General features: G+C 32.9%; 1 protein-coding gene and 2 long non-coding RNA genes across 4 annotated transcripts; all 3 read right to left on the bottom strand.

Moving 5' to 3' along the window:
* Window positions 1–7,923: 7,923 nt before the first annotated feature.
* Window positions 7,924–15,870, bottom strand: LOC112797991 (uncharacterized). The gene is made up of 4 exons (XR_003199891.3): window positions 15,730–15,870; window positions 14,443–14,521; window positions 14,264–14,338; window positions 7,924–8,214 (listed from the first exon to the last, which is right to left on the bottom strand). It is a non-coding gene; the product is annotated as an uncharacterized lncRNA (long non-coding RNA).
* Window positions 15,871–15,991: 121 nt separating this feature from the next.
* Window positions 15,992–17,165, bottom strand: LOC140183991 (uncharacterized). Its single transcript, XR_011880599.1, has 3 exons — window positions 16,806–17,165; window positions 16,354–16,473; window positions 15,992–16,025 (listed from the first exon to the last, which is right to left on the bottom strand). It is a non-coding gene; the product is annotated as an uncharacterized lncRNA (long non-coding RNA).
* A 290-nt stretch (window positions 17,166–17,455) lies between these two features.
* LOC112797990 (protein FLX-like 2) lies at window positions 17,456–22,079 on the bottom strand. Of its 2 annotated transcripts, none has more exons than XM_025841128.3 (5): window positions 21,856–22,079; window positions 20,932–21,520; window positions 19,514–19,659; window positions 19,319–19,416; window positions 17,456–18,333 (listed from the first exon to the last, which is right to left on the bottom strand). In XM_025841128.3, the coding sequence occupies exons 2-5, from the start codon at window positions 21,495–21,497 to the stop codon at window positions 17,953–17,955; spliced, it is 1,191 nt and encodes a 396-aa protein (XP_025696913.1). In that variant the 5' UTR covers window positions 21,498–21,520; window positions 21,856–22,079; the 3' UTR covers window positions 17,456–17,952. The 2 variants fall into 2 exon arrangements, with proteins under 2 accessions (XP_025696913.1, XP_025696914.1); XM_025841129.3 differs by having other exon boundaries at window positions 20,932–21,610; window positions 21,856–22,053.
* Window positions 22,080–23,628: the final 1,549 nt, after the last annotated feature.

Here is a 23,628-nt window from a genome sequence, read left to right as displayed (position 1 = left end):
GTGTTACAAATCTCTCTGTATACATCCACTATAGAAACTTTCAGAGGAGTATAAGAGTGATATTTTCTGGGTCTCTCGAGACCGAGTTCTTCCTTTTTCTTGGTTTCCCTTTTCCCTCTCTTTTGTTGATGGAGGGGGCCCAGGTCACCAACTCAGGTCTCTCAACTTAGCGTTTTCCTCCATATTGATGTACTTTTCAGCTCTCTCCTGTACATCACTTAGAGAGACGGGGTGTCTTTTAGATATGGATTGTGAGAAGGGACCTTCTCTGAGTCCATTGACTAACCCCATTATGACTGCCTCTGTGGGCAGGTCTTGAATCTCTAAACATGCTTTATTGAACCTTTCCATATAGGCTCGTAAAGATTCTCCGACCTCCTGTTTTATTCCCAAGAGGCTCGGTGCATGTTTCACTTTGTCTTTCTGGATAGAGAACCTCATCAAAAACTTCCTTGAGAGGTCTTCAAAGCTAGTAACCGACCTCGGGGGGAGGCTATCGAACCACTTCATCGCTGCTTTCGATAGAGTGGTCGGGAAGGCTTTGCATCGCATAGCGTCGGAAGCATGAGCTAGGTACATCCGACTTTTGAAGTTGTTCAGGTGATGCTTTGGATCCGTGGTTCCGTTATAGAGGTCCATATCAGGACTTTTGAAGTTCCTCGGAACTTTTGCCCTCATTATGTCCTCGCTGAAAGGATCCTCCTCACCTAAAGGCGGTTCCTCTTGTTCGTCACGGGAGTTGCGACCTTTGAGGGAGGATTCTAACTTTAAGAGTTTTCTTTCTAACTCTTTTCGTCGTTCCATCTCCTCTTTTAGGTTCTTTTCAGTTTCCTTTTGTTGCTCCCGTTCTTGTTCTAACTGTTCCAGGCGACTGTGGACTAATCCCATGAGTTCAGTTACATGGGATAGTCCCTCTTTCTCTGATTCGCGCCCTTCTGAAGAGTTTACCTTCGGTTTTTTTTACTCCGGAGGTACCTTCCCTGTGTTGATTATCAATTTCCTGGTGGAGGGTGAAGTCCGCATCGTTATTGCCTGTGTCCAGATTCTCTTGCTCAGAATCTGTCTCCACATGACCTTCTTCGTGGGATCTGTCCGCCATCAGTGGTTGATCTCTCGGGTCCCCGGCAACGGCGCCAATGTTCCGGGGCTTACCTAGAACCGGACGGTGGTTGGACTTGTTTGAGGCCCAAGCGCTGGAGGAGTGTGGTCTCCGACTTGGTTTACGTCTGGGAGCCGCCTCCGAGTTATGTGTTCCAAGAGATGGGGGGTGGTACCTGCAAAGATACTCCGATGCCTAAGTTAGCAAGGGTGTGAGCAGGTCTAGAGAGTATTGGGCTTAGAGATACCTGAGGGGTGTCAGTGTATTTATAGTGGTGAGTCAATAACCACCGTTGGAGTAGTGCCATATTTTTAGGGCGTTAACTGCCCCATTATCTTAGGGAGGTTAAGATATGGCTCGTGGAAGTGGTTAGAGAGATTCTAGGGATAGTTATTCATTTAAATGAGTGTTTATCCACCAGCTAATCTCGTACCCGACTTCTTTAAAACAGATCGTGGTGAGTACCGACTTCATAGGATGAAGATTGGTACTGGTGAGCCCCAACCCTTTGGATTAGGTCCTTTGATTGATCCTGGGCCTTTATTATTGGACCAGGGTATGAACAATACTATATACAGAATCCAGAATATTCTTCAAGGAATTTCAAGTTTTTACTTTTTAGTGTTTACAAATCTAAATATTATATTTAAAATTGAAATTAACTTGAAGAGTTGGAAAGTATCAAAGAAAATATATCCCTGATTTTTCTACCGTTTCATATTGTTAGACATTCGTTTCATATATTGGGTAGCCAAGTAATGTAAGTGACTGAAACTAAAACAGAAAAGAAGAAGAAGAGAAGTTGTGGAAATTGGTTACACATGAACCATGAAAATATAGGGTTTGATGATGATGGAAGACAATTAAGGGACGTAATTTGTTTTCGATTTGGCTATTGCATGCACATGAAAATGAACTCTACTAGCTAAAAAAAAATCTACCTTTTTCAATTATCTAATTTGATGTTTTTGTTTTGGTGAGTTCTATGGTGTCTTTTACTATAGTGTCTAAATTGCCTAACTTTCTTTTAAAAGTAAAAAATAAAATGTTTAAAATAAAAAATAAAATATTTAAAATTTATTTATAAATTTAAAATTAATTTAATACTTTATTATTGACTAATGAATTACTACTATATTAAAATAGAATTCGATTATAATATTATAATAGATAAAATCTCAATTTCACTCTTAAAAATTTTTTATATTATAATTTTAAATGAATTAATTGATTTTACAAAATTCATATAAATAATTCTTATTTAATTATTTTGCTATTTAAATTTATGGGTTTTTTATTCTTAATATTATTTTCGGTATCATATAAGAAAAATGAGTAATATTTTTAGTATTTTTAAAAAGTAATTAATTAAATAGTTAGAAAAAAATGCATCTTTTTATCCCAATTTTAGAAAAGAATAATTTTAATTTATCAATTTACATTGACGGAATAATTACCAAAAAAAATTTACATTGATTGGATCTTACTGAAAAAAAAATCCAAATATCAAATAATCTGACTTTTATGTAATATTTAATTTTATAAAATTTGTATTAGGTTTGACAATTTTACAATTTAAATCTTGTTATGATTTTATATTTTATGTACTTAATTTATTTTTTTAATTTATCATAAAATTTCAATTTTTTCTACTTTATTCGATACTAATTAATTAAGGAGTTGAGAGAATTAACACTCTTTCGACCCAAATTTATTCTAACTAATTTGATTTAATGTTTGTAGCTTTTAACTAATAAGATCATAAATTTTTAATAGTGTGAATCATAAAATATTTGGATATAGAAATCCTCAAAAGTGAATTGAAGGTAGTTGTTGTAAAGTGAGAAACTGATAAATAATTACCATTCAATATTATTTTGGTTTTGGACTTATACAAAATGACAAGTATTAATATAATTAGTTTCTTATCTTTTCAGTTTTCACTTTATAACAACCTTCACTCTGTTTCAGGTTTAACTAAAAATGACTACTAATGTCAAAATCTTCAATTTCATAATGCATCAAAAGTAAAAAATAATTTTTGATGCAATAGATCAGAAAAGGACTTAGCATAATTAGCATATATATAATTGTTTCTTCCAAAAAGTATAGTCCAAATTAAAACACACCACACATCTTTTGTGCTTCTCATCATAAACATTGAACAACTTAATATATACAAAACAAAATAGTAGTACCGAGAATAATAATTCTTAGACAGAATCAGATCCTTTCACACATCACTAAGGTAACAGTAAAAAAGGGAAAAACACATAAAAGTAGATCATAGATTATATGATGTTCCCTCTCCTTATTAGAACTTTTTTTTGCTATGGGGCCAGGATTTGAGAGAACCCAAAAGCAAGAGACATTCATAACAGAAAAAAGAAACATTCATATTATTATAAATTGTTCTCTTTGGACAATGGGGTTATGAGATCCAATCAAAACATGTTCTATTGGTAGTGTGGACTTTTGATATATACCATAAATATATGAGGGGTGCAATTCACATTATTGTTACAACTTTAATTTGATTTTATTTTGATCACATAATATAATTTATACTTTATAGGATGAGTAGTCAAACTCTAAGTTATATATAATCCAAAAACATAGGACAAAACCTGAAAAAGAATTGCATGTTTTACTGAAAATGTTTTTGTTTCATATCATTCCTGTATCATATATGTTACCTCACATAATCAATATGAAGCAATAATCAATATATATAATCAAAGTATCCTTGTGTATGGAAATTATATTAATCAGGTTAGTTGAAATTCTTATATAATAAAAGAATTTTAGACAAAATAAAACATTATTTTTGCTTAAAGACATCAATACTTATTTATTTAAATAATTTCACAATTATTTTTTTTAAGTAATAACTGTTTTGGTTTAATAGTAAGGGATTTGAGTAATATTGTAAAAAATAAGTTGTTTCGATCTACTTTTTCATTAGTCATGAACATATATGTATATACATCTTTTAATATGAAATTATATCAAATTTTTTCTATTTTAAACGACATAATTTACTATCTTAATAAATTAGAATGCATCATTTTCTATCATAATAATAAATATACACGAGAGTACTCTTTGAGTATTGTATCTATGTTTAATTATAAAAATATTATATCAATAATTATCCATTAATATCCCCTCAAGGTAGAGCATGCAAGTCTTCAATGTCCATTTTGATCAATATTGTCTTAAACTTTTTGGCATCAAGAATTTTAGTAAAAAGGTCGGCCAATTGAATTGTGAGTGGGAACATAAGATGAAAAGAGGTTGGTGCACGATCTCATCCCGAATAAGATGACAGTTTATTTCAATATGCTTCCTGCGCGTTCATAAAATACATGATTTTTCTTGACGGTCGCAATAGAGACGAGTATTTTTCTTGACTGTCACAATAGAGACAAATGGAGACATGATGAGGGACGTATGAAGATGACAATATATTTTTAATGCACTTCAATTCTTTTGTTGTCCGAGTCATTCAACGACGTGCAGCCTTAATCGAGGAAGTAGACACTGTCTATTATTTCTGAATTTTCAAAAATATTGGTAAGTTAACAAGTTGGATGAATCAGTCTATGATTAATTTGCGAGTGAATGGACAACTAATCCAATTAGAGTCACGAAATGCGACGGCAAAACGCCGAAGAGGAAGTTCGGAAGGTTCTAAAATCCTATTTAGGACGAAATCGAACATGATGAAAAACTCATAATCGGGCGTTGACAACGACGTCTCAGATCGTTTATGTCATCAATGATCTTCCACGACAGACAGAGGAACATAATCTGATCGAGAATAAAAGGGTTTCAACAGCGAAATCGACGAACATAATCGGTCGTCTTCCGCAAGAAAATCTCTCAGAAAATCTCTCCAAAAGGTCGGAACCAGATGGTCGCAAACATTACAGGCGGAGAAGAGAGTGTTTAACTGGAGGTTATGTTTGAGTCCATTGGTTAGGACAAAATCGAACCAGCACTTGATCCATAACCATAGAGGAATAGTTCAAGAAACTGGTGCATCCGTGGGAGGTGGGGCCAGGAAATTAGATTTATCTCGACGGCGTAGTTTAGCTGCAGTCGATCTAAGAAGCTTGTGGATTTCGGAAGAGTGGCTCACAACCATTGATTTCTTTTAGGACTCGCTAGCTAGAAAATAAATTATTTCAACTTGTTTTTTTATTAGTAATATATATATATATATATATATATATATATATATGATATAAAATTATATCAATTTTTTTGTTTTAAAAGACATATTTTATGATCCTAATAAATTAAAATGTATTTTTTTAGTAATAAATATACACAAGAGTACTTTTTAAGTACTGTGTCTATACTTAATTATAGAAATATTATATAAATAGTCATGTAAAAAAAAACCAAAAAAGAAGAAATAATACAATTGAATAAATTTCAGTAGAGCAATGCTAGGGGTCAGCAATTTTTGTGATTGTTAGTTATCAATTAGCCATCAATGATGATTTGATGGTGTGAGATTGGTATGAAATTTCATCCAATGACTCACCTTTCTCTACTAGTTACATGCTGGCCAAAATTCAATAAAACTGTTGGCCCTAGATTTTTCCATTTCAGTAAGTAGTTTTCTGTTGTAATAAATACATCGAGTTTACTATTTTTCTTCCCAATTAATAACGGGCAATCTTGATTCTAACCATTTATATTCATATTTATTTATTTTTGAGGGTCAACCAATCACTTTTTGTTTTTGTCATAAACCAATTACCTTTTATTAAGAGTCTTATTTTATGAGACTATTATTTATTTAGAGGTATCAGCTTAAGCCCAACTACAAATTGGACTAAGTACGTTTTCATCCAAATTATTAGCTGGAGTTATTACCAAAAATAATTATTAGCTGTAGTTTAAAAATAAACTATATTTCGAGACAAAAAAAAATTATATTTGTAATTGAGACTTAATTTGAGAGTTGTCCAATTTATTTGATAAAAAAAAATTTATACTTATGCTGTAAGATTCATTTTGAATCGAAGATGGATCATCAGAAATATTTAACAAATAAATTTCACTAATTTATATGTGTAAACTCTAAAAAAATATAAGTGAAAATTATATTGATTTATGTGTATAAAATTCTAATAAATATATGTAAATTATATTTTTTTTTTGTGTAAAACATCTATAAATATAGATATAAATTATTATTAATCAAGTACTGACAAAAATAATAACATTTGTTAGTTATGTTGGATTGTTCGATGGATCAATCTAAAATCTTAACATCAATCTAACACCTCAAAAATGAATTTGTCCTTTAGATAGTTGCAATCTCATTATAAACAACTAGAGTGTAGAATAGTGTAAGAGAAACTAGACTAATTTAATTAAGTCATGTATCTGCTATGATGTATATCACCATTATCTTTGAGCTTCATTTTAAACTTGATCGTACTATTGGAATTCTAGCTTCTTCGGTATTCTCCTACAAGACCAAGTTGGTGGACTTCAAATCTTTTATGAAAACCATTAGAGTAATACAAATTGTTTTATCAAGTTATGAATAAAAGAGTTTAAGAGGATCAATTTTCACTAAGCTGATTGCATACGGAATATTTATTCAATTCTAAGATACCATTTAAGATGACAATGTCAATAATTTTATTTTTTATATGTTTTAAAAAATTTGTAAAACCTTGTTATTTACTGTTTTTATTGGGCTCTGTTGTGACTTCTTGATTTTGAATTTGTTTTTTCTTTTTTTGTTTGTTGTTTTTAGATGTCTGAAAATTAGGTGCTAATCACAACTATCATAGACTTAGTTTTGAGACAATGAATTGAGAAAGATAATTATGGACAACGCTAGTGAACATTGACTTCAACTCAATGAACTCAATCAACCATAATTTATTTGTTATTTATATACCCTAATTTGCTGTATCTAGTTTTAATAGTATTAAGTTGAGATAGTTAATTACTTGTTGCAATTTATGTTATTTGATATTAGTTTTTTTTGTCTATTTCATCGAATTGTTTAACAATAATTGGATTATATGTAACAATGCTCGAAATTTGGATACGAAGAAAACTAGATATAAAAGCCTATACACAATCTTGTCACTCAATCAAACTATATATAACTAACTCAATACAACCTTGTATATGATCTATTGTTGATGGTTTATAATCCTTTCTATATATGGAAGGATGCTCATCTTTTTTGTAATCAGTGAGCCTATTATGGGTTAGTTTTGTTGCCCTCCTCTGAAGAAATGTCTTAGAATTTTGAATCAAAGTCATGCGTGCAAGTTCAAAATCTTAATTAAGGTTGTCAAACTCTCAAATGAGCCAATAAACTCTCGTAATTTAGAGTTTACAAACTGAGTTTTGATCTCGTAATTTAGAGTTTACAAACTGAGTTTTGATTTGTAATTGATGGTTAGAAGAATAGATCAATACCCTTATCAATTACAAAGATTTTTTTTATCCAATAGTAAAAATAGGGTGACCATGTGGGCATAAAAACATATCCAAAAATTTCAGACCTTCTTTATTTACTACCTTAATACAGATTTTACAGTGCTATTGCTATACTGTATTCTTTTTTCACCAACAACCAAGGAATTAACCATTATGTTCAATGATGGATATGCTTGGAAAAAAATATACATGTAAATATTTTTTTGTGACAAAATGTCCATCAGCATTTCTTTTTAATCCTTCATTATTTCATTACTCCACGCTGCATGTATTGTGCAATAACAAGGCTACTTCACAAGACTTATGATGAATTCATTGCTTTGCATCCAAGTAAAAAGTTTCTCATTAAAACACAAGCAAACAACTCTTAATAAATAATATCGTATATCAAATATATTATACATGGATTGAAAATATATATTTGAGTGTCAAATAAAAAATTAAGCTAATCTTATGAACATAGTTTTGGCAAGTAATAAACAGTAGCATTGCTCAAACTCAAAGTATGATTCTTTGTCTTGTTTAGACTTGCCAATTGGGTCCCACTACTATGTATTCCTTCATCACCATCATACAACATTGTACTCTTTTTAGCATCCTCTTTCACATCAACGATAATGTTCTTCAAGCTTTTGAGAAACATGGAATCAAAGAAGCTTTTCAAGTGATCATTTTTCTACAGCAGACTTTTCATTCAGCTTTGTTTATTTACATTTAATCTTGGTTTTGTTTCTTAAAGAAACGCCAGATTTCTACTAAGATGTGTGACAGCTTCAGCTGACAACTTTTCATGCTTCAATGTGAAAGATATTCTCATTTTTTCATGATCACTTATTCTTACATAAATCTATGGTAGTTAAGCATCAAAGTAAATTCATCATAAACACTAAAAACCAAGAACAACATCTTAATGAACACAATTCAAGCAAAAACTAAAGTATCTTTAGATAAATATCTATGACAATGCATAATTGATCATGAGATTCTCTTGCAGTATCTAGAACCACTCTAATCAATGCTTCAAATTTACAAGGTTTGAAATGGGGATCAGGAGCAACTTCTAATAGGAACAAATGCAACATTTTCACAATTCGTTTTCATTTTTCTATTACAAAAGCTTAAAATAGGAATGCTGAAAATTTAATTGAGAATGCTGTCGTTTGTATAATAGTTACCATCTCTTTTTATTCTTTGCTGTCCTATTTATATTTTTCCATCAGTTTGAAATGCAAAAGTTTAATCTTTTTTCAAACTATGCCATAAATTTGTCTTATTTTGTGGAACATGCATGGCTTATATGAATCAGATACACCCTATTTTACCTCCCTGAGGTCCTCACAAATGAAAATTCAATTGATTTTGGCACAACACAGTTGGGAGAAAAGCTTGGTAAGATTTTCTACCACTGCTTTTTTGTACGTTTACATTGTATACAACAAATGCTTATTAATTTGCACATAAGGTGTCCCTTCTCCAATTAGTTTTTGTTATAACTTGTACCCGTATTATTAATGAGTCTAAATATGCAGGTATAAACAACGGGACAAGGAAGCTGTTGCAGCAAATAATGTTTTCTTTTATATTACCTATGAAGGGACAGTGGATATTGATAAAATCCCTGATCCTGTATGTCTCCTTTTCTCAACTATAATTTCTATTCAATTCCTATATGCAGAGTTATCTCAACAATTTTTGGATGAACTTTAATCAATGAATTGAATTTTGTATTAACCATTGAAAATTTGAAAGGTTGGAACTTGGTTTTCCTTTAGTTCCTATAGAAAGAATCATATGTAGTAACTCAAAAAAAAAAAAAAAAAAACATGAAAAGGGAATGATTCTGCAATGGCAGGTACTACAGTTTCTTAAGGATTCTGGTCATATTATCCATCTAAAGAATTGGTAAGCCTTCATTTTCTGAAATAAATATATGGAGTTCGGCTTCTTATCCAGCTATATTAGTTTATGTAGCTTACTTAGGCAAATCATTTTGGTGATAATTACAGGATGACAATAAAAGCAAGAAGGGTCTTGCAAACAGTTGAGGTCTGTATTTCTTTTGACCTTTAGTTACTGTTTTGGGTTGTGGACACCAAGAATATGTTGAGAAGGATGAGCCCACTTCTGCACGGTTGTCATTCAGATATTAACAGAAGTAACAGGTGGAAGTCTCAATTGCTTTACATTATTTTCTGAATTGAGATGTGTTCTACTGAATGCCTTTTATTTGTGTTCAGGCAAGCGAATTATTTAAGAAACTTGGCCTTTTAATTGGCTTGTGTTGAACTTGACAGGTATAGAGGACATGTCTGTTCAAATTAATATGCCTATTCTGGCAATGGAAGAAGTAAAGAGCTATTATCTTGCAATATCAATTTAATTTTTGCTTCTTCCAGCTACTAATGTCTTACAATGTGATACACTTTTCACGGGCAAATTGCGCCTATAGCTGTCTCAGATGCAACTATGCTGGCTCCTGAGAAGGTGTTCGAAGGCAAGCGTGATATTAAGGAAGAAACAGAGCTTACCAAGGAAGAGAAAGAGAGCTAATAAGAAAAGAAGATCTAAAGGTATGATTGTCTGCAATAAAGGTGCATATACCCTCTGTGTGATAGTTTTAGGAGGAAAGTTACCCAATATTTTGTTAAAATTATCCATGCACAGAGGATTCTCTTTTTAGTTTCAGTATTTAACAATGTTTATGGTTCAGCTGCAGCAGTAAAAAGAACGAGAAAGAAGGTGCAAGAGGGTGCATTGCCAGAAAGGTTAGCTCTTTATTAACACTGACCACATTTTCTAATAGAATGAGACATGATTATTATTAGATTGGCCATTCTATACTGAAATGTAGTTATGTTACTTGATTTCTATCTATTATTAGAAGTTTTGGTACCCTCTTCACTCTCATTTTTCTCCTCTTCCTCTCTTTTTTTTTTTGGGTTAAACTCAATTAATGGTTCATTCACCTTCTCTAGTGAGATTTGAACCAAGGTACAGTATTTTAATAGGCACGATGATAGACCATTAAGCTAAAGTTTCAACTGTTGCTGCACCAATTTATCTCCCAAGTCATTAGTTTCTTTTTTTTTTGGACAAAGCCTTCTAACCTTACCCGAACCCAACGGCACACATTCCAAATCCGCGATGTATAGAAACAACATCAATCTGAGAATGGCAAATCAGTTTATCTCATATTAATGGAACGATTCCCACTTTTAGCAATAGCTGGATTTAGTGTGTGTAAGTGGAGATTTATGTATGAGTGTGTATGTCCAGAAAAAGAAGAAAAGGGCGGCGTGATGCCAAAAAGCAGCAGTTATATGAGAGAAAAAGGGGTATTAAACAGCAATTGAGATGCGGCAGAGAGAATTGCTCATTGAAAAAGAAGGAAAGAGCATGTGTAATTCACTAATTCCTCTCTATCCTTTTTTCCCTGCAGCCTTAATGGAAGGAAAATAGAGTTAGTGTAATAGTATTTATTAAGTCCATCAACTTCCCTCTTTTCTTATGTGGGTTCAAATGTTCAATTGGGTGTGAGGGGGATTTTAATCCGACTCATATCTAAATCCAAAAAAAATGTACGCATAAATAGTTGCTTCTAAGGCAATTAAAAGAAAGTACATAACACAAATATTCAAAATTATAATAAATAATCAGCTTAAGGCTATAAGCAAATCATTGTACACCACTGCAAATCACCGAACTTTTTTAGGTTGCGTCTTATTTTTTTTTTAACTAATTATCTTTTCTTGCAGCAAGCTTTTGATCCAGAGATAAACTCTCTATTAACCTCTATGAATCATATGAGCCGTGTAAGTTGTGTTTCATAATTACTTCAAATAATTTCTTTTTGCAGAAAAAAAACTTGTTTGTTTTACAAAAAAAAAATTGTAGTAATTTTTTTAACAGTATAGGTTACATTTATCAACCATTAACTTGTATCTTTGAGAATCTTGGTACATAATAGAGGAGATCAAACCAAGGATGTGTATTTTTTTCTGCTCGTTTTTACCGTAATAAATTTAGAGCCTTGCATTTTCTTAACCTTCCTGTATTTAAAAAAAAAATAAGATTCTTAATTTTCAGGAAGGATTTACCATACATTTTACTTCGATAGTACCTATTATTGCAGTCTTTTGGAATTTTATTATAAATTTTATTTTAATAAGACGAATTTATCCTATGTTCTAATGTGTTTGAAGCTAATATTTTAGGTATTAGGATCGCTGCATGTTATTTCTGATTTAGTAAGAAAAGTAAAGAAAAAAGTTGTATAATAATAAATTCGTATACCATAATAATGTCATAGTTTACGATCTTAGGAGTATTGTGATAGCTCTAATAGTAAGTTTTATAGTACTTTTAATCTCTTTTTTATTATAGTTAGATATAAAAAAAGAAATATAATTTTCAAAATATTAGTTTTACGGAGAGTAGTATAAGTGTGTGAATATATGTATAATTAATTATTAATTATTTCATTAGTAAATTATAGTAAATTACAATTGTATACATATATTCACACACTTATACTGTCATGGTTAAAACTAACATTTTGAAAATTGTATTTTTTTTTATATCTAACCATAATAAAAATAAGATTAAAAATACTATAAAACATACCATTAGAACTATCATAATGCCATCTAAGATTGTAAACCATCACAGGTATAATATACAAATTTACTATTACACAATTTTTTGCTGCTCTTCTTACTAAATTAGAAATAACATGTGGCTGTGCTAATACCCAAATATTAGCCCCAAATATTGGAATATAAGATAAATTCGTCTTATTAAAATCAAGTTTACAATAAAACTCCAAAAGACTACAACAATAAGTACCATCGAAGTAAAAGATATAGTAAAACTTTCTTGAAAATTAAGAACTTTATTTTTTTAAACACATGAAGGTTAAGAAAATACAACGAATCCAAAGTTACCATAGCAAAAACGAGCAGCAACAAATCACGCATCATTGGCTTGATTTCCTTTGTTATGTGTACCAAGATTTTCAATAAAAATACAAATTAATGGTTGATAAATACAACCCATTCTGTTTAAAAGATTGCTGCAAAAAAAGTTTCTTATAAAACAATTTTTTTCTGAAAAAAAATATATGAAGTAATTATAAAACGCAACTTACACGGCTCATAGGCGTTAGATATGAAGGACTTATCTCTGGATCATAAGTTTGCTCCAAAAAAATAAAGAAAAGATAATTAATTTACCAAAATAATCAAAGCGCAGGATAAAAGGTCCGGTAGTTTGCAATGATGTACAATAGTTTGTTCATAGTTCTAAGCTAATCATTCGTTACTTTTCTTTAATTGCCTTAGATACGTTATTCATGTGTATTTTTTTTTTTAACTTAGATATGGATTGTGTTAAAACCCAACCCACACGCAATTGAATCCAAACAAGAGAAGAGGAAAGCTGATGCACTTGAATGTGTTTTCCACCCAGTATCTAATACCACTGCACTACCTCTATTCTTCTTCCATTAACACTTTAGGGAAAAGAACATGGAAGAATTACACATGCTCTCCCATTTTTCTTCAATGAGCAATCTTCTCTGTCGCATCTCATTGCTTTTCTGCAACACCTCACTTGCTGTTCAATACCCTTTTCCTCTCAGATGACCGCTACTTTACTTCTCTTTTATTTTGGACATACACACTCATACACACATCTCCACTCACACACACTAAATCCAGCTATTGCTCCTTGTGTGGCTTAATATGAGGCAAACTGATTTATCACTCTCATGTTGCGGCTTCTATACATCGTGGATTTGGATTTAGGGTCGGTTAAGGTTAGAGAGCTTTACCCGAGAACAATAAAAAAAAAAAAACTAATGACTTGAGGAGATAAATTGGCGCATCATCATGTCTCTTAAAATGATGTATCTTGGTTCAAGTCTTACTAGAGAAGGTGAATGAACCATTACCAAAAAATAGAGGTGGAAACTGTGTGTGCTTGAATAACAATCTATTTTCTGGAGTTATTATCTAACCATAGGATAGTGTTATGTTTAATTGACATTTTTATTAGTAATTTTCTGTGACAATTCTCATCACTTTTTACGCTGTTTTCCTAATTAATAATTCTAACTGACAATCTTGATTCTAAAAATTAGCAAATGGCCGTTTAAAAGGAGTCAGCTTAATCCCAACTTCGAATTGGGCTAAATACGTTTTCGTTCACAATATCAGCAATTATACTTGTGCTCACACCCCTCTGTATTGATCGCTATTGTACTTGATCAACAAGTTATAGAAAACAAGTAACAAAGTTTGCCAGCACCTTTTCATAAATTATAGATCAAATAGTTCAAAAATATATTAAAAAAATACACACAATAGTATAGTTTATATAAATGAAATTTCCATAATATATTAACAAATAAGATCTGCAAAGTTCATTTAAAAAATTTCAAGAAGTTTATTTTTAATCATAATAATTTTCGCCAATAAATTTATAGCATGCCTTCCTATTTGAAAGACATGCTTGTAATACATGTGTTGTATAAACTTTTGACATATAAATGTAGTAGCAAACAAAGTTTACAATTGAAATGACACACTTGTAACATTAATTTGTTGACCATCAAATTTTAGTTCACCTTTTATGCACTCTAATATTCTACTATGAGGGAAAGAACGCAAGTGAGCTTACCTTGAATGATTGGTGACAAAAACCTCCTTTGAACAATTGAATCCATATTCTTTTGACTTCTATAGGTCTCATGTTCTTGCATAAAATTAAAGGAGGAAAGCAAGAGGTTAAAAATTATCAATTCATATGAATTAATTTATGAATATATAAAAAACTTATATTGATTCAAAAAGGCTTACCTTTAGTTTGTTTTTGTAGCAATTTCCTTTTTTTTTCCCACTTCTTATCTCCCATCTTCTTTTACGTGCATTCTTGGTGCTTTTCAAATCCATGGAGAAGTGTCAATGAAGACAATTTGGTTTAGTTTTACTTTTGGTTGTTATTAGTTTGCTATTACATAATTAGAGCAAATACGAGAAAATCCTACAATTAATTACATATCCAAAGATGCTCGTGATGAAACACATGCAAAAGTCAACAAAATATTATTAGTAGAACTTAAAACTATTCAAAGAGAACTCTTTGAGCGATCATCAAGATGATGGCGTCATGCTGGGGTTAAGGAGATTTGAGATCAAACAAAAAAGGGGCATTAAAATGTCGGTTAAAGAGAAAATTAAATTATAACTTGCAAGAGCTGAAATGGTAGTCAAATATCTTTACACTTAATCACAGAAAAGGCTTTTTTTGTAATTATTTTTTATTTTTGACAAATAATTGCAAATTAATCACTTACTCTTTGTCTCTCTCCCTCCCTCTTTCTCCTCCTTTTTCTCTTCAAATGTAGTAAAAATAATTTAAGTAAAAAGATCATATAATGTTTTTTTTTTTTTCTTTGGAGCTAGTCAAAACACTTCATTAACATTTGATGCTTCAAATTAAAAAAAAATTGCTTATAAAAATTTCATTTCAAGACATTATTGTTAAGTCTCTTAGCTACTAATAGCCAAACTTCCAACAAAAATAAACAAAAGCAAAATACTAACAAACTAAAATAAAATGGAAACTAAAACAAAAAATAAGGTTAATTGGCCAGGTGAAATTAAAGCAAAAATCTTGATCTAATTACTTGCTGCTTAGTATATGAAAAGTTAGATTTTAAATCGAAAAAAAAAAAAGTCAAACCCAAAAAAGAGTGAAAAAAAAAAAGCTAGTAGTCAACAATGAACAAGAATCATGTAACACAAAAAGTAACCGTACAAGTACACAAGATTATCAGATAAATATATATACTAACCAGATCTGATACATCTAACAACATTACACTCTAAATATGAAATCAAATTCTCTCAACATAAGATCTTATAAGCTGAACCCCACAAAAAAAATTACAAAAGTAATCATTATTATTATATTAAACAGAAAAAAAAAAACAAAGTCAAGTAGATAAACATTGCTTCAATCAAATCAAGCAAATCCCAGAAAATTAAAAAACAAAAAATGAACATATATTAGCAAAGAACAACACTAGATCTCATCATAAGACACATAATAAAGAGATGAAAGAAGAAAAGAAAGATGAATACCTAGAGCTGCTACAGAACTCATAGAGTTTTCCTCTGTTGGAGAAGATGATGAGGGCAACCTCAGCATCACAAAGAATTGAGAAGACCATTCCTTCTCTTTGCAAATGTGACTTGCCTGTTTATCTTCTTCTCTATCCTCTTCAACTCAACTCTTCCCCTCCCCGTAACAAATTAAAGTTAAAAATCCCCCCTTTTTTGATTCTATTTCTATCCAACATCTATCTGTTTCTTCCCTCACTTTTTTTTTCTCTCGTTTCCTTCTCCTCTTGTGGGGGTTGCCTGATGGTGCTTCTTCTCTGGAGCAGTACCCAAGTGCAACCAAATTTGTGAAAAACAAGAGAAAGTTGGATACTTATTCAAGTTGAAACTTGAAACCCTATGAGAGAATTATAAGAGGAAAGAGCATGGACCAGAGAGAGAAAACTGATTCAAAGAGAGAAAAATAATAACCCGGGGTATTACTGTATAACTTTCTATTTTCATGCAAAGTTTTTTTTCCCATGCTTTTTCATGTTAAGCTATTTTTGGAAAAAGGACATGTTGGGCAAGCGCTCACACAGCGCGTATAATATATTCAACTTGAAATACGATGAAATGCAGAGTGCTTAAGTGATTAGTACTCACCTTAACACTAATAATGTCAACTTCAATTATGGTGTCACAGCTCTGAAATTATCATCCTCGGTTGAGTAATAGGGAATTCCTCCCACATATATCTTTGTAGGATTATCACAACCATCTTGACTGGAAATACAGAAACAAAAATAAATACATAAATAAATAAAAAAAGAAAAAATAGTTTCAGCACATAATCACACTCCTACAACAATATTACTGAAAACAGATCCAACCATTGCATTGTTATCGACTAGCCTTCTACAATAAATTTTATTGGTATAAATTTTTTTAATTTTATTTTTTCAAATAATAATTTTATAAATACCAATAAATTAATTATAATAAAATTTAATAAAATTCATAAAGTTTAAAAAGTTATAATTGGATTTTAATTATGTTAAATAAAAATGTGTAATTATATTTTTACTAGTTGTTAAAAGTACTAAAAGTTACATTACCTGCTATTAGCATTAGTATTATTATTACTGTCATTCAACACTGTAGATTGTGGCACTTCCCCTTCATGATTGGAACTGTGTTGTTCTACTGTTTTGGTCTTCTTTTTCTTCTTCTACTGCTTCTGTTTCTTTTTCTTGTTCGTTGATTTCTCAGCATCATTGGGAGCTTCAGTTGCCACATCAGCATCGTCCTTTACCTTCCTCTTCTTATTCTTCTTCTTACTGGCCAAACCCCCTGAGCCATTTTCCTTGTTGCTTCCTTCTCGGCTGTGGGTGTTCCAAAGATCGAAGCTTTCGACGTCTCTCTCTTGGATAATACGGGCATTGTGGGTAGTAGAGTCAACAAGACATTGAGAGAATGAGAAGAAGGAGAAGAAGAAGAAGGGGTATAAAAAGCAACAAGGTTTGGATTAAGAGGGCTTATAGGCCTGTATTAAAAAAGAAATAAAAAAGAAACCAATAAAAGCAGAAAGGTTTACTCCGTAAAGCCCAAAACCAAGTATATACAGATTTTCCAATTTGGCATCTCAACATTTGTAATTTACACATTAGACCATGTGCTGGGGAGAATAACAATTTGTATACAAGATACTTTTCTTTTTGTTATGTTTTTCATGTTATTAGAGACATTGCAGCCAAAGAATAGAATATTCAGGAAGAATGATCACATCTATTCTCAATATACAAACTCCCTATGGCAATCTGTATAGTTCATTAGTCTCTTATACACTTTGTGTTGCACCTGATACAATAGTAGTAACTAAAAATTATTTGAATCTGAACATGGATGCATCAACTTAAACTCTGGCAAGAAAAGAATGGCATGGGTTGTTTTAAATTACCAGTTAGAGTATATTTCCCTTTTCCAAAAAAAAAGGGGGGGGGGGGGTTGAAGATTGTAATTTTTCATGGGCGACCTGCATTTTTTCATTCTTTGGTAGATTGCACATTATACATAAGAAAGATGAGGCATACAACTCAGGAAACACTAGACAATATTCATCGATTTTCCCCCAAAGTTGCTCATAAATCTTCCAACCATGCATAATGGGGCAACATCTCGTTATGAGAGGCATGTGGCATCTCAAGGTCATCGCCTAACAGCAGGGTTTACCCCGCGAGGCTGTGCCTCGTATCCAGCTCCACCTCAAGTGGGTGGTGTTGCAGATCCGTAAGGCATATTGTTTGCTGCTGGAGCATGTCCATGTGGGCCAGCAACACCCCTTGACTGTGCATCATAGCCGGCTGTCCTCGATGGATCATAAGCAAGTGCTCTCTGCGGATCGTAACCAGTTCTTTGGGGATCAAAAACCTGTCCTCTCTTTGAATCATAAGTGGTTCCTCTAAATGCATCATATCCAGTCAATCTCTGCGGATCATAAGTTGGCCCTGAAGATGTGTTGTAGCCAGGTCCTCCTCTGGAAGCATCATAAACAGCCCCTGCAGAAACTGGACCCTGTTGAGCACCAGCAGTAGCAGCAGCAGCGGCGGCAACAGCACCACCAGCCCCAGGGATAGGACCACGTCCCTATTAACCATCCAGTTGGATAGAGCATTAATATATATGATCAGAAAAACAATATAATTATAGTCACTGGAATAAAATCAGCATCTTACTTGAACTTATAATCAGAATGAATCAACCCAACAAACATAACCTTTCTAATTGGTAACTCCAATTATCAACAACAAAGAGATTTGTACTACTAGAAGGGCTTAGCTACATGTATCAAATTATCAAACACCACCTCATATGTTCACATTGATATCACTAACATCAAAATCTCTTTGAAAAAAATTTGTACGTATCCTTGCCGCTAATATACAACTACTACCCTTTATAGATCTTCATACATTCTGAGCAAGCATTCAGTCATCAACCACACTCAAATTCTTCTCATTTTCTACTGTTAAACGGTATTTCTTTCACTATATTACAAGAAAAGCACAATTACATAGCAGTTACACACAAAGCATCTTACCCATCTGTGTTACTATTGAATCAGTCCAATTTTTTATCTATAAATAAATGAAATACTTCTAGATATTGCTATTATGCAAATCACGTAACACAGACATGCTACTTCAACAGATTTCAGTGCTATCCCAATGCCAATTATGAGTAACAATTCATTGCAGAAGTAAGATCAAAATATGTCCAATTCAGGTATGCTCCATATTATACAACTAAAACACAAACAACTGCTAAGAATTTAATCATTTATAAAACCTGCAACAGGTTGGAAGCATAACAATGCAAGCAAAACATATCATGACTCCTTGACAACAGAGGCAGATAGTTCTAAATAAATTAATTCATTCACTTTCTACCTAGATACTATATTTAAGGCTAACAAAGTATCAACTTAAAAACATGAAAACATGAAGAACAAAGTTCAAAGATTAAATTTTATCAAAAATAATATAGAAGTTAATAATATTAGATAATAGATCTGAATGCTGAACTCCCACGAGAAACTTAAAAACAATGTAGCACATGGTGCATCACACACCTGCATAACAGCATAACCATCTTCGTATGCATTTTGTCCCACAGGAAAAGTAGAAGGCTCACTCTCATTAGTGCCAGAGGTGCCACCATATGGCCCACCTAAATTTTATTACATACCATGATCAATCCACAATCTTGAAAAATGGAAGACAAAGGGTTCCAGTGTAGAAAACAGGTAACAAAAGGAGATACATACTGCTTCTTCGATCAACATTAGCAGTATTTGTAAGCTCTGCTCGGAGTTTTTCCACTTCCCTAGTCATGGAAACATAGTTCTTTTCCATGACCTGAAGTGATTCGAGGTGATCATTGTATAATTTCTTTTCATAGTCAAAGGTCGCCCTGCATGACCAGAACAGCAGATTATAACTTATAAGGGGCGCATAACATGGCAGTCCGACACTACACTAGCATGATGTAAGCACAAAAGGTGAGATAGAAACCAAAGGGTTAGGTTATCATGAACTACAAATGTGTCGAGATGCACATAGAAAGATCAAGTGGGTAGATATCAATTCGATATTATGGATGGGACTAAAGGGCCACAATGAAAGCTGTATGGGTGCTCAATAGAATGGAGAAGAGCGAAAGGAAGATTCAGATATAAAACAAAGAGGAAGGTATAACCTATGCGCCTACCAGTTGCTGACCGCACTAAATGGGACATCCCTACCCAAGAAGGGAAGTATAGATGGCTCAATATATGTTTGGCTCAGTCACAATCCCTGGCTAGTAAATTGTTTGGCAAATTTACCATGTCATCCTTCAAGAGATTCCCATGAGCTCGACTCAAGAAGCCAGTGAAATGTCCCTGGCATTCAAACTTCCAGAGGGACCGTTTCTAGAAAATAATTACACTCCAGAAAGAAAAGGCCAATTGGCCTTGTATAGTAGGGACTCCAGCTCTGGAACAAGCATATTGATTCCGAAACCCAAAAAATAGGATCTTTGGTTGAACAGTTTATAGGGTAAATAAAATGGAATCTTTTAGATAACCAAAGAAAAGAAATTTTTTAAAAGACAAAAAGTAAAACTAGGCAGACTTAAGGAGCAATTGGGTGCTGTTAATGAAGTTAGATAACAAGAACTACTAAAGCCTTATTTCTCGCTGAGGTTCAGTTTCGCTGCATAGATCATACAATGCCACTGCCTCTATCATAAAACAAAGTCTATATAAAAGCCACTAGAGTCAAGTCATTTCTGATAGTTTCATCTGCAGTTTTTGTTAGTCTTCCTCTACCCCTGTCCCTATTGGCCTAGGGCTGTTATTAAGCCACAAAAAGGAAAATGGGAAATATAGATAGTCTTACTCTTTTCATTTCTCTAACCATAAGTCCCTCAAAAGATGAGGACCATTATTTACAGAATGCATACAAGCACTGCTAAACCTGTCACATCTCCACATGATCTTTACCCACTGGCCACTGCCTAAGCGACCAAAGCTTCTAAAAAACACCACCATAAGTTCACTTAAAATTAATGGACACACTCATGTCTCACTGAAATAGCATTTCAAATTGTCTATTCTAATTATTGACGAGCAGGAAGCATTGTCATTCAATCCAGCAGCAGTTAAACTTATACCACAAAACTTAAATAAAAACAAACGATTACCTGCAATGCTGATATTCTTGTCTGAGATGCTCCAGCTCTGTGATCAAGGCAGGAATCTGCTGCACATCCGCGTGGACCCTTTGAAGCTCCTGATTCAATTGCTGTGCTTTACCAATAAGCTCCTCCCTGGACACAACCAAGCTCTGGGCCTCCGCTCGTGCCTGCTGCAGTTCATGCTTAATAGGCTCCGCTGTTTGCAGCTCAGCTTCCATCTTGCCAATCTTTTCCAACATGCCCCGTATCTGCTGCTCCCTCTCTGCCTTCACGGTGCCAATCTGCAAGTGCAACATTTGCAGCTCGTGCTGTGCTGCAGCAAGCTCCTGCCTCAAAGTCCCATGTGTTGCAGCGAGCCTCTGATTCTCAGTAGCCAATCTCTGCATCTCTACATGCTGTGTAGCAAACTTCTGCTCCATCACTTGCGGGGGTGGCAACATATCGAAAGGGGAAAACGGGCCAGGATGCGGATGCATCACAGGAGGCACCTGCTCCGGGTGTAACAAGCCATGCCCCGGGGGAAGTTGCCGCCTCATATGGGGAGGAGGCGGCATTCGACCTTTACTCCCCATTTAGTCTATATCTAAGCGTTGACCTGAACGTGATTTTACACAATTGCATAGAATCATGACCATGTCAGGGAACAAACGCCATTCGATATATCCAAGTCACCCATATGACACTCCTAACGGGTTTAAAAACAATGAAAATTTGAAGTTTATGCAAGCTAATACCATAATCATGAAATTAGGACACACATATACAGTACATATATGCAAGTCGCCAAAACACAAATTTGAATGAAAATTTGAGCAAACTGAAGTGAACCAAATATACCCAGAATTCATATAATGAATAAGCTTAACGGGAAAATAAAAAGATGGGAATCATTCGAATGTAAGAAAGGAGAGAAAGAAAAGAATGTCGTACCTTTTTTGCCGGAGAGTATGGGGATTTGGGGAGGTCGAGAGGGATTGTGAAATTGTGGTTGGGTAGAGTGAAGATTGAAGCTGGAAGAGGGAAAGTGAGAACACTGAAGAACCCTAATTTGGAGGATGAAGGAAAGAAGAAGCGATGATAGTCCCTTTAGCTATTCGTTGCAATGGTACCTTCTTTTCTCTTTTCTTTTTTATTTTTTTTATTTTATTTTTGACGAAATTTTTTTGATATTACCATTTCGATTAACTTCTGAAAAAATACAGGTAATCAACAATATTTTTGAATAATGTGCGAATAATGTGAATTAATAGGATTAAAAGAGTAAATTTAAATTAGTAGCATTAAATTAAAGTGTAATGTATCTTTATTTAATTGATGGTTGTTCATATTATTTAAAATAGTCATTGTTTACCTAGCATTCCTCTTAATTTTTTTATTCAAAATAATTATAATATTATTAACGAATTATTCTCCTCCCTTACATGGTTTGTTAACATAATTATGTTAAAATTTTAAATAATCAATAGTGTAGGTTCTTCAAACAAAAATAATGAAATATTTCCTTAAACCCTTTTTAACTTTATTAACCAAAATTTGAGAGAAAAAGAGAAAGAGAAAGGGTGTGTTTGGTTTTAAAATTAGGAAACTCCTTCATCATATTAGAAATTTTAGGATTTGAACCAAAAAGAGTACCATCGTTTAGAGAGTGAATCTTTTTTTATTTTTGTAGATAATTTATTTTAAAACATATCAAAAAGAGAGTTATTTCTCGTTTAAATGGACAAAATAATTAATGACATATATCTTGTTCGAAAGTAAAAAAGTGACAACTTTTATCTATTTGTTTTCATGCGTTACACGACAAAAGGGACCTTAAAAACTATATCAGAAATGAACCAGATGACCTTGAGAAGTAAGTTAATATCGGTAGCAAAGAGTACATACAAGAGGACAACTAGAGAAACAAATGGAAAGTTGCATAAAGAAGAAAATGAAAAAAAGAAAGTGATGACTAGGCAACTTCAATGTGGTAAAAATATGAATACTCCTAAAAAAATAAAAGTTTTGATGACGAATACGATAGTCAAGGACTCGCACGGAAATGGTTGGATGAGGAAGGTAGAAGTGCCAGTGACAAAAGAGAATGTGGATTGGATGTAGAGGAGTCTAGTTGAAAATATGAAAAAAGCATATAGATTTTAACTCGCTGAAGATAGCAGTTAGCAAGAATATGCCGCAGATTATTCAAGTGTGAGAACTAGTAGCGTACAAAGCGTTATTGACTTTTAACATTGTACTAAATGCAGAAGAAGTGTTCACTTTCAAAATGAATAGTCTCCTACAATTCTTTCATAATGTATAGAGATGGAAAGAGATGAAACGGAGTAAAACTAGACGAGTTTGGTTATAGTGTTTCGGTGCATGCTTGGTCGATAAACACGTTCAAAATTTTAAGAGGGCAATGGGTAAAAGTAGTTAGATGTGATGAAGTGACAGAATCGTTCTTATCGTTCAATGTGGGACATGTTCTAATTGACACATGTATATTAAATGTTATTAACGAATGGGTGGGGTCACATCACTATCGACACTAGTGGTTTTGATGTCTTTGTAAAAGAGATTGGTCGTGAAAAATATGAGGCCAAGAGTATTTTGGTAAAAGAACTATCACAAATAGCTACTGAGGATGTCGTCTTGGAAGACAGGTGCATGAAGGTACCGGAGTTGGCTTGGGATCTGGTTGCTGAATTGGTGTTGATGGAG

The sequence above is a fragment of the Arachis hypogaea genome, chromosome 4 (genome assembly GCF_003086295.3).
Source record: "Arachis hypogaea cultivar Tifrunner chromosome 4, arahy.Tifrunner.gnm2.J5K5, whole genome shotgun sequence".
In the NCBI taxonomy this organism is placed as follows: Eukaryota; Viridiplantae; Streptophyta; class Magnoliopsida; order Fabales; family Fabaceae; genus Arachis; species Arachis hypogaea.
This window is presented reverse-complemented; position numbering and strand designations above follow the sequence as displayed.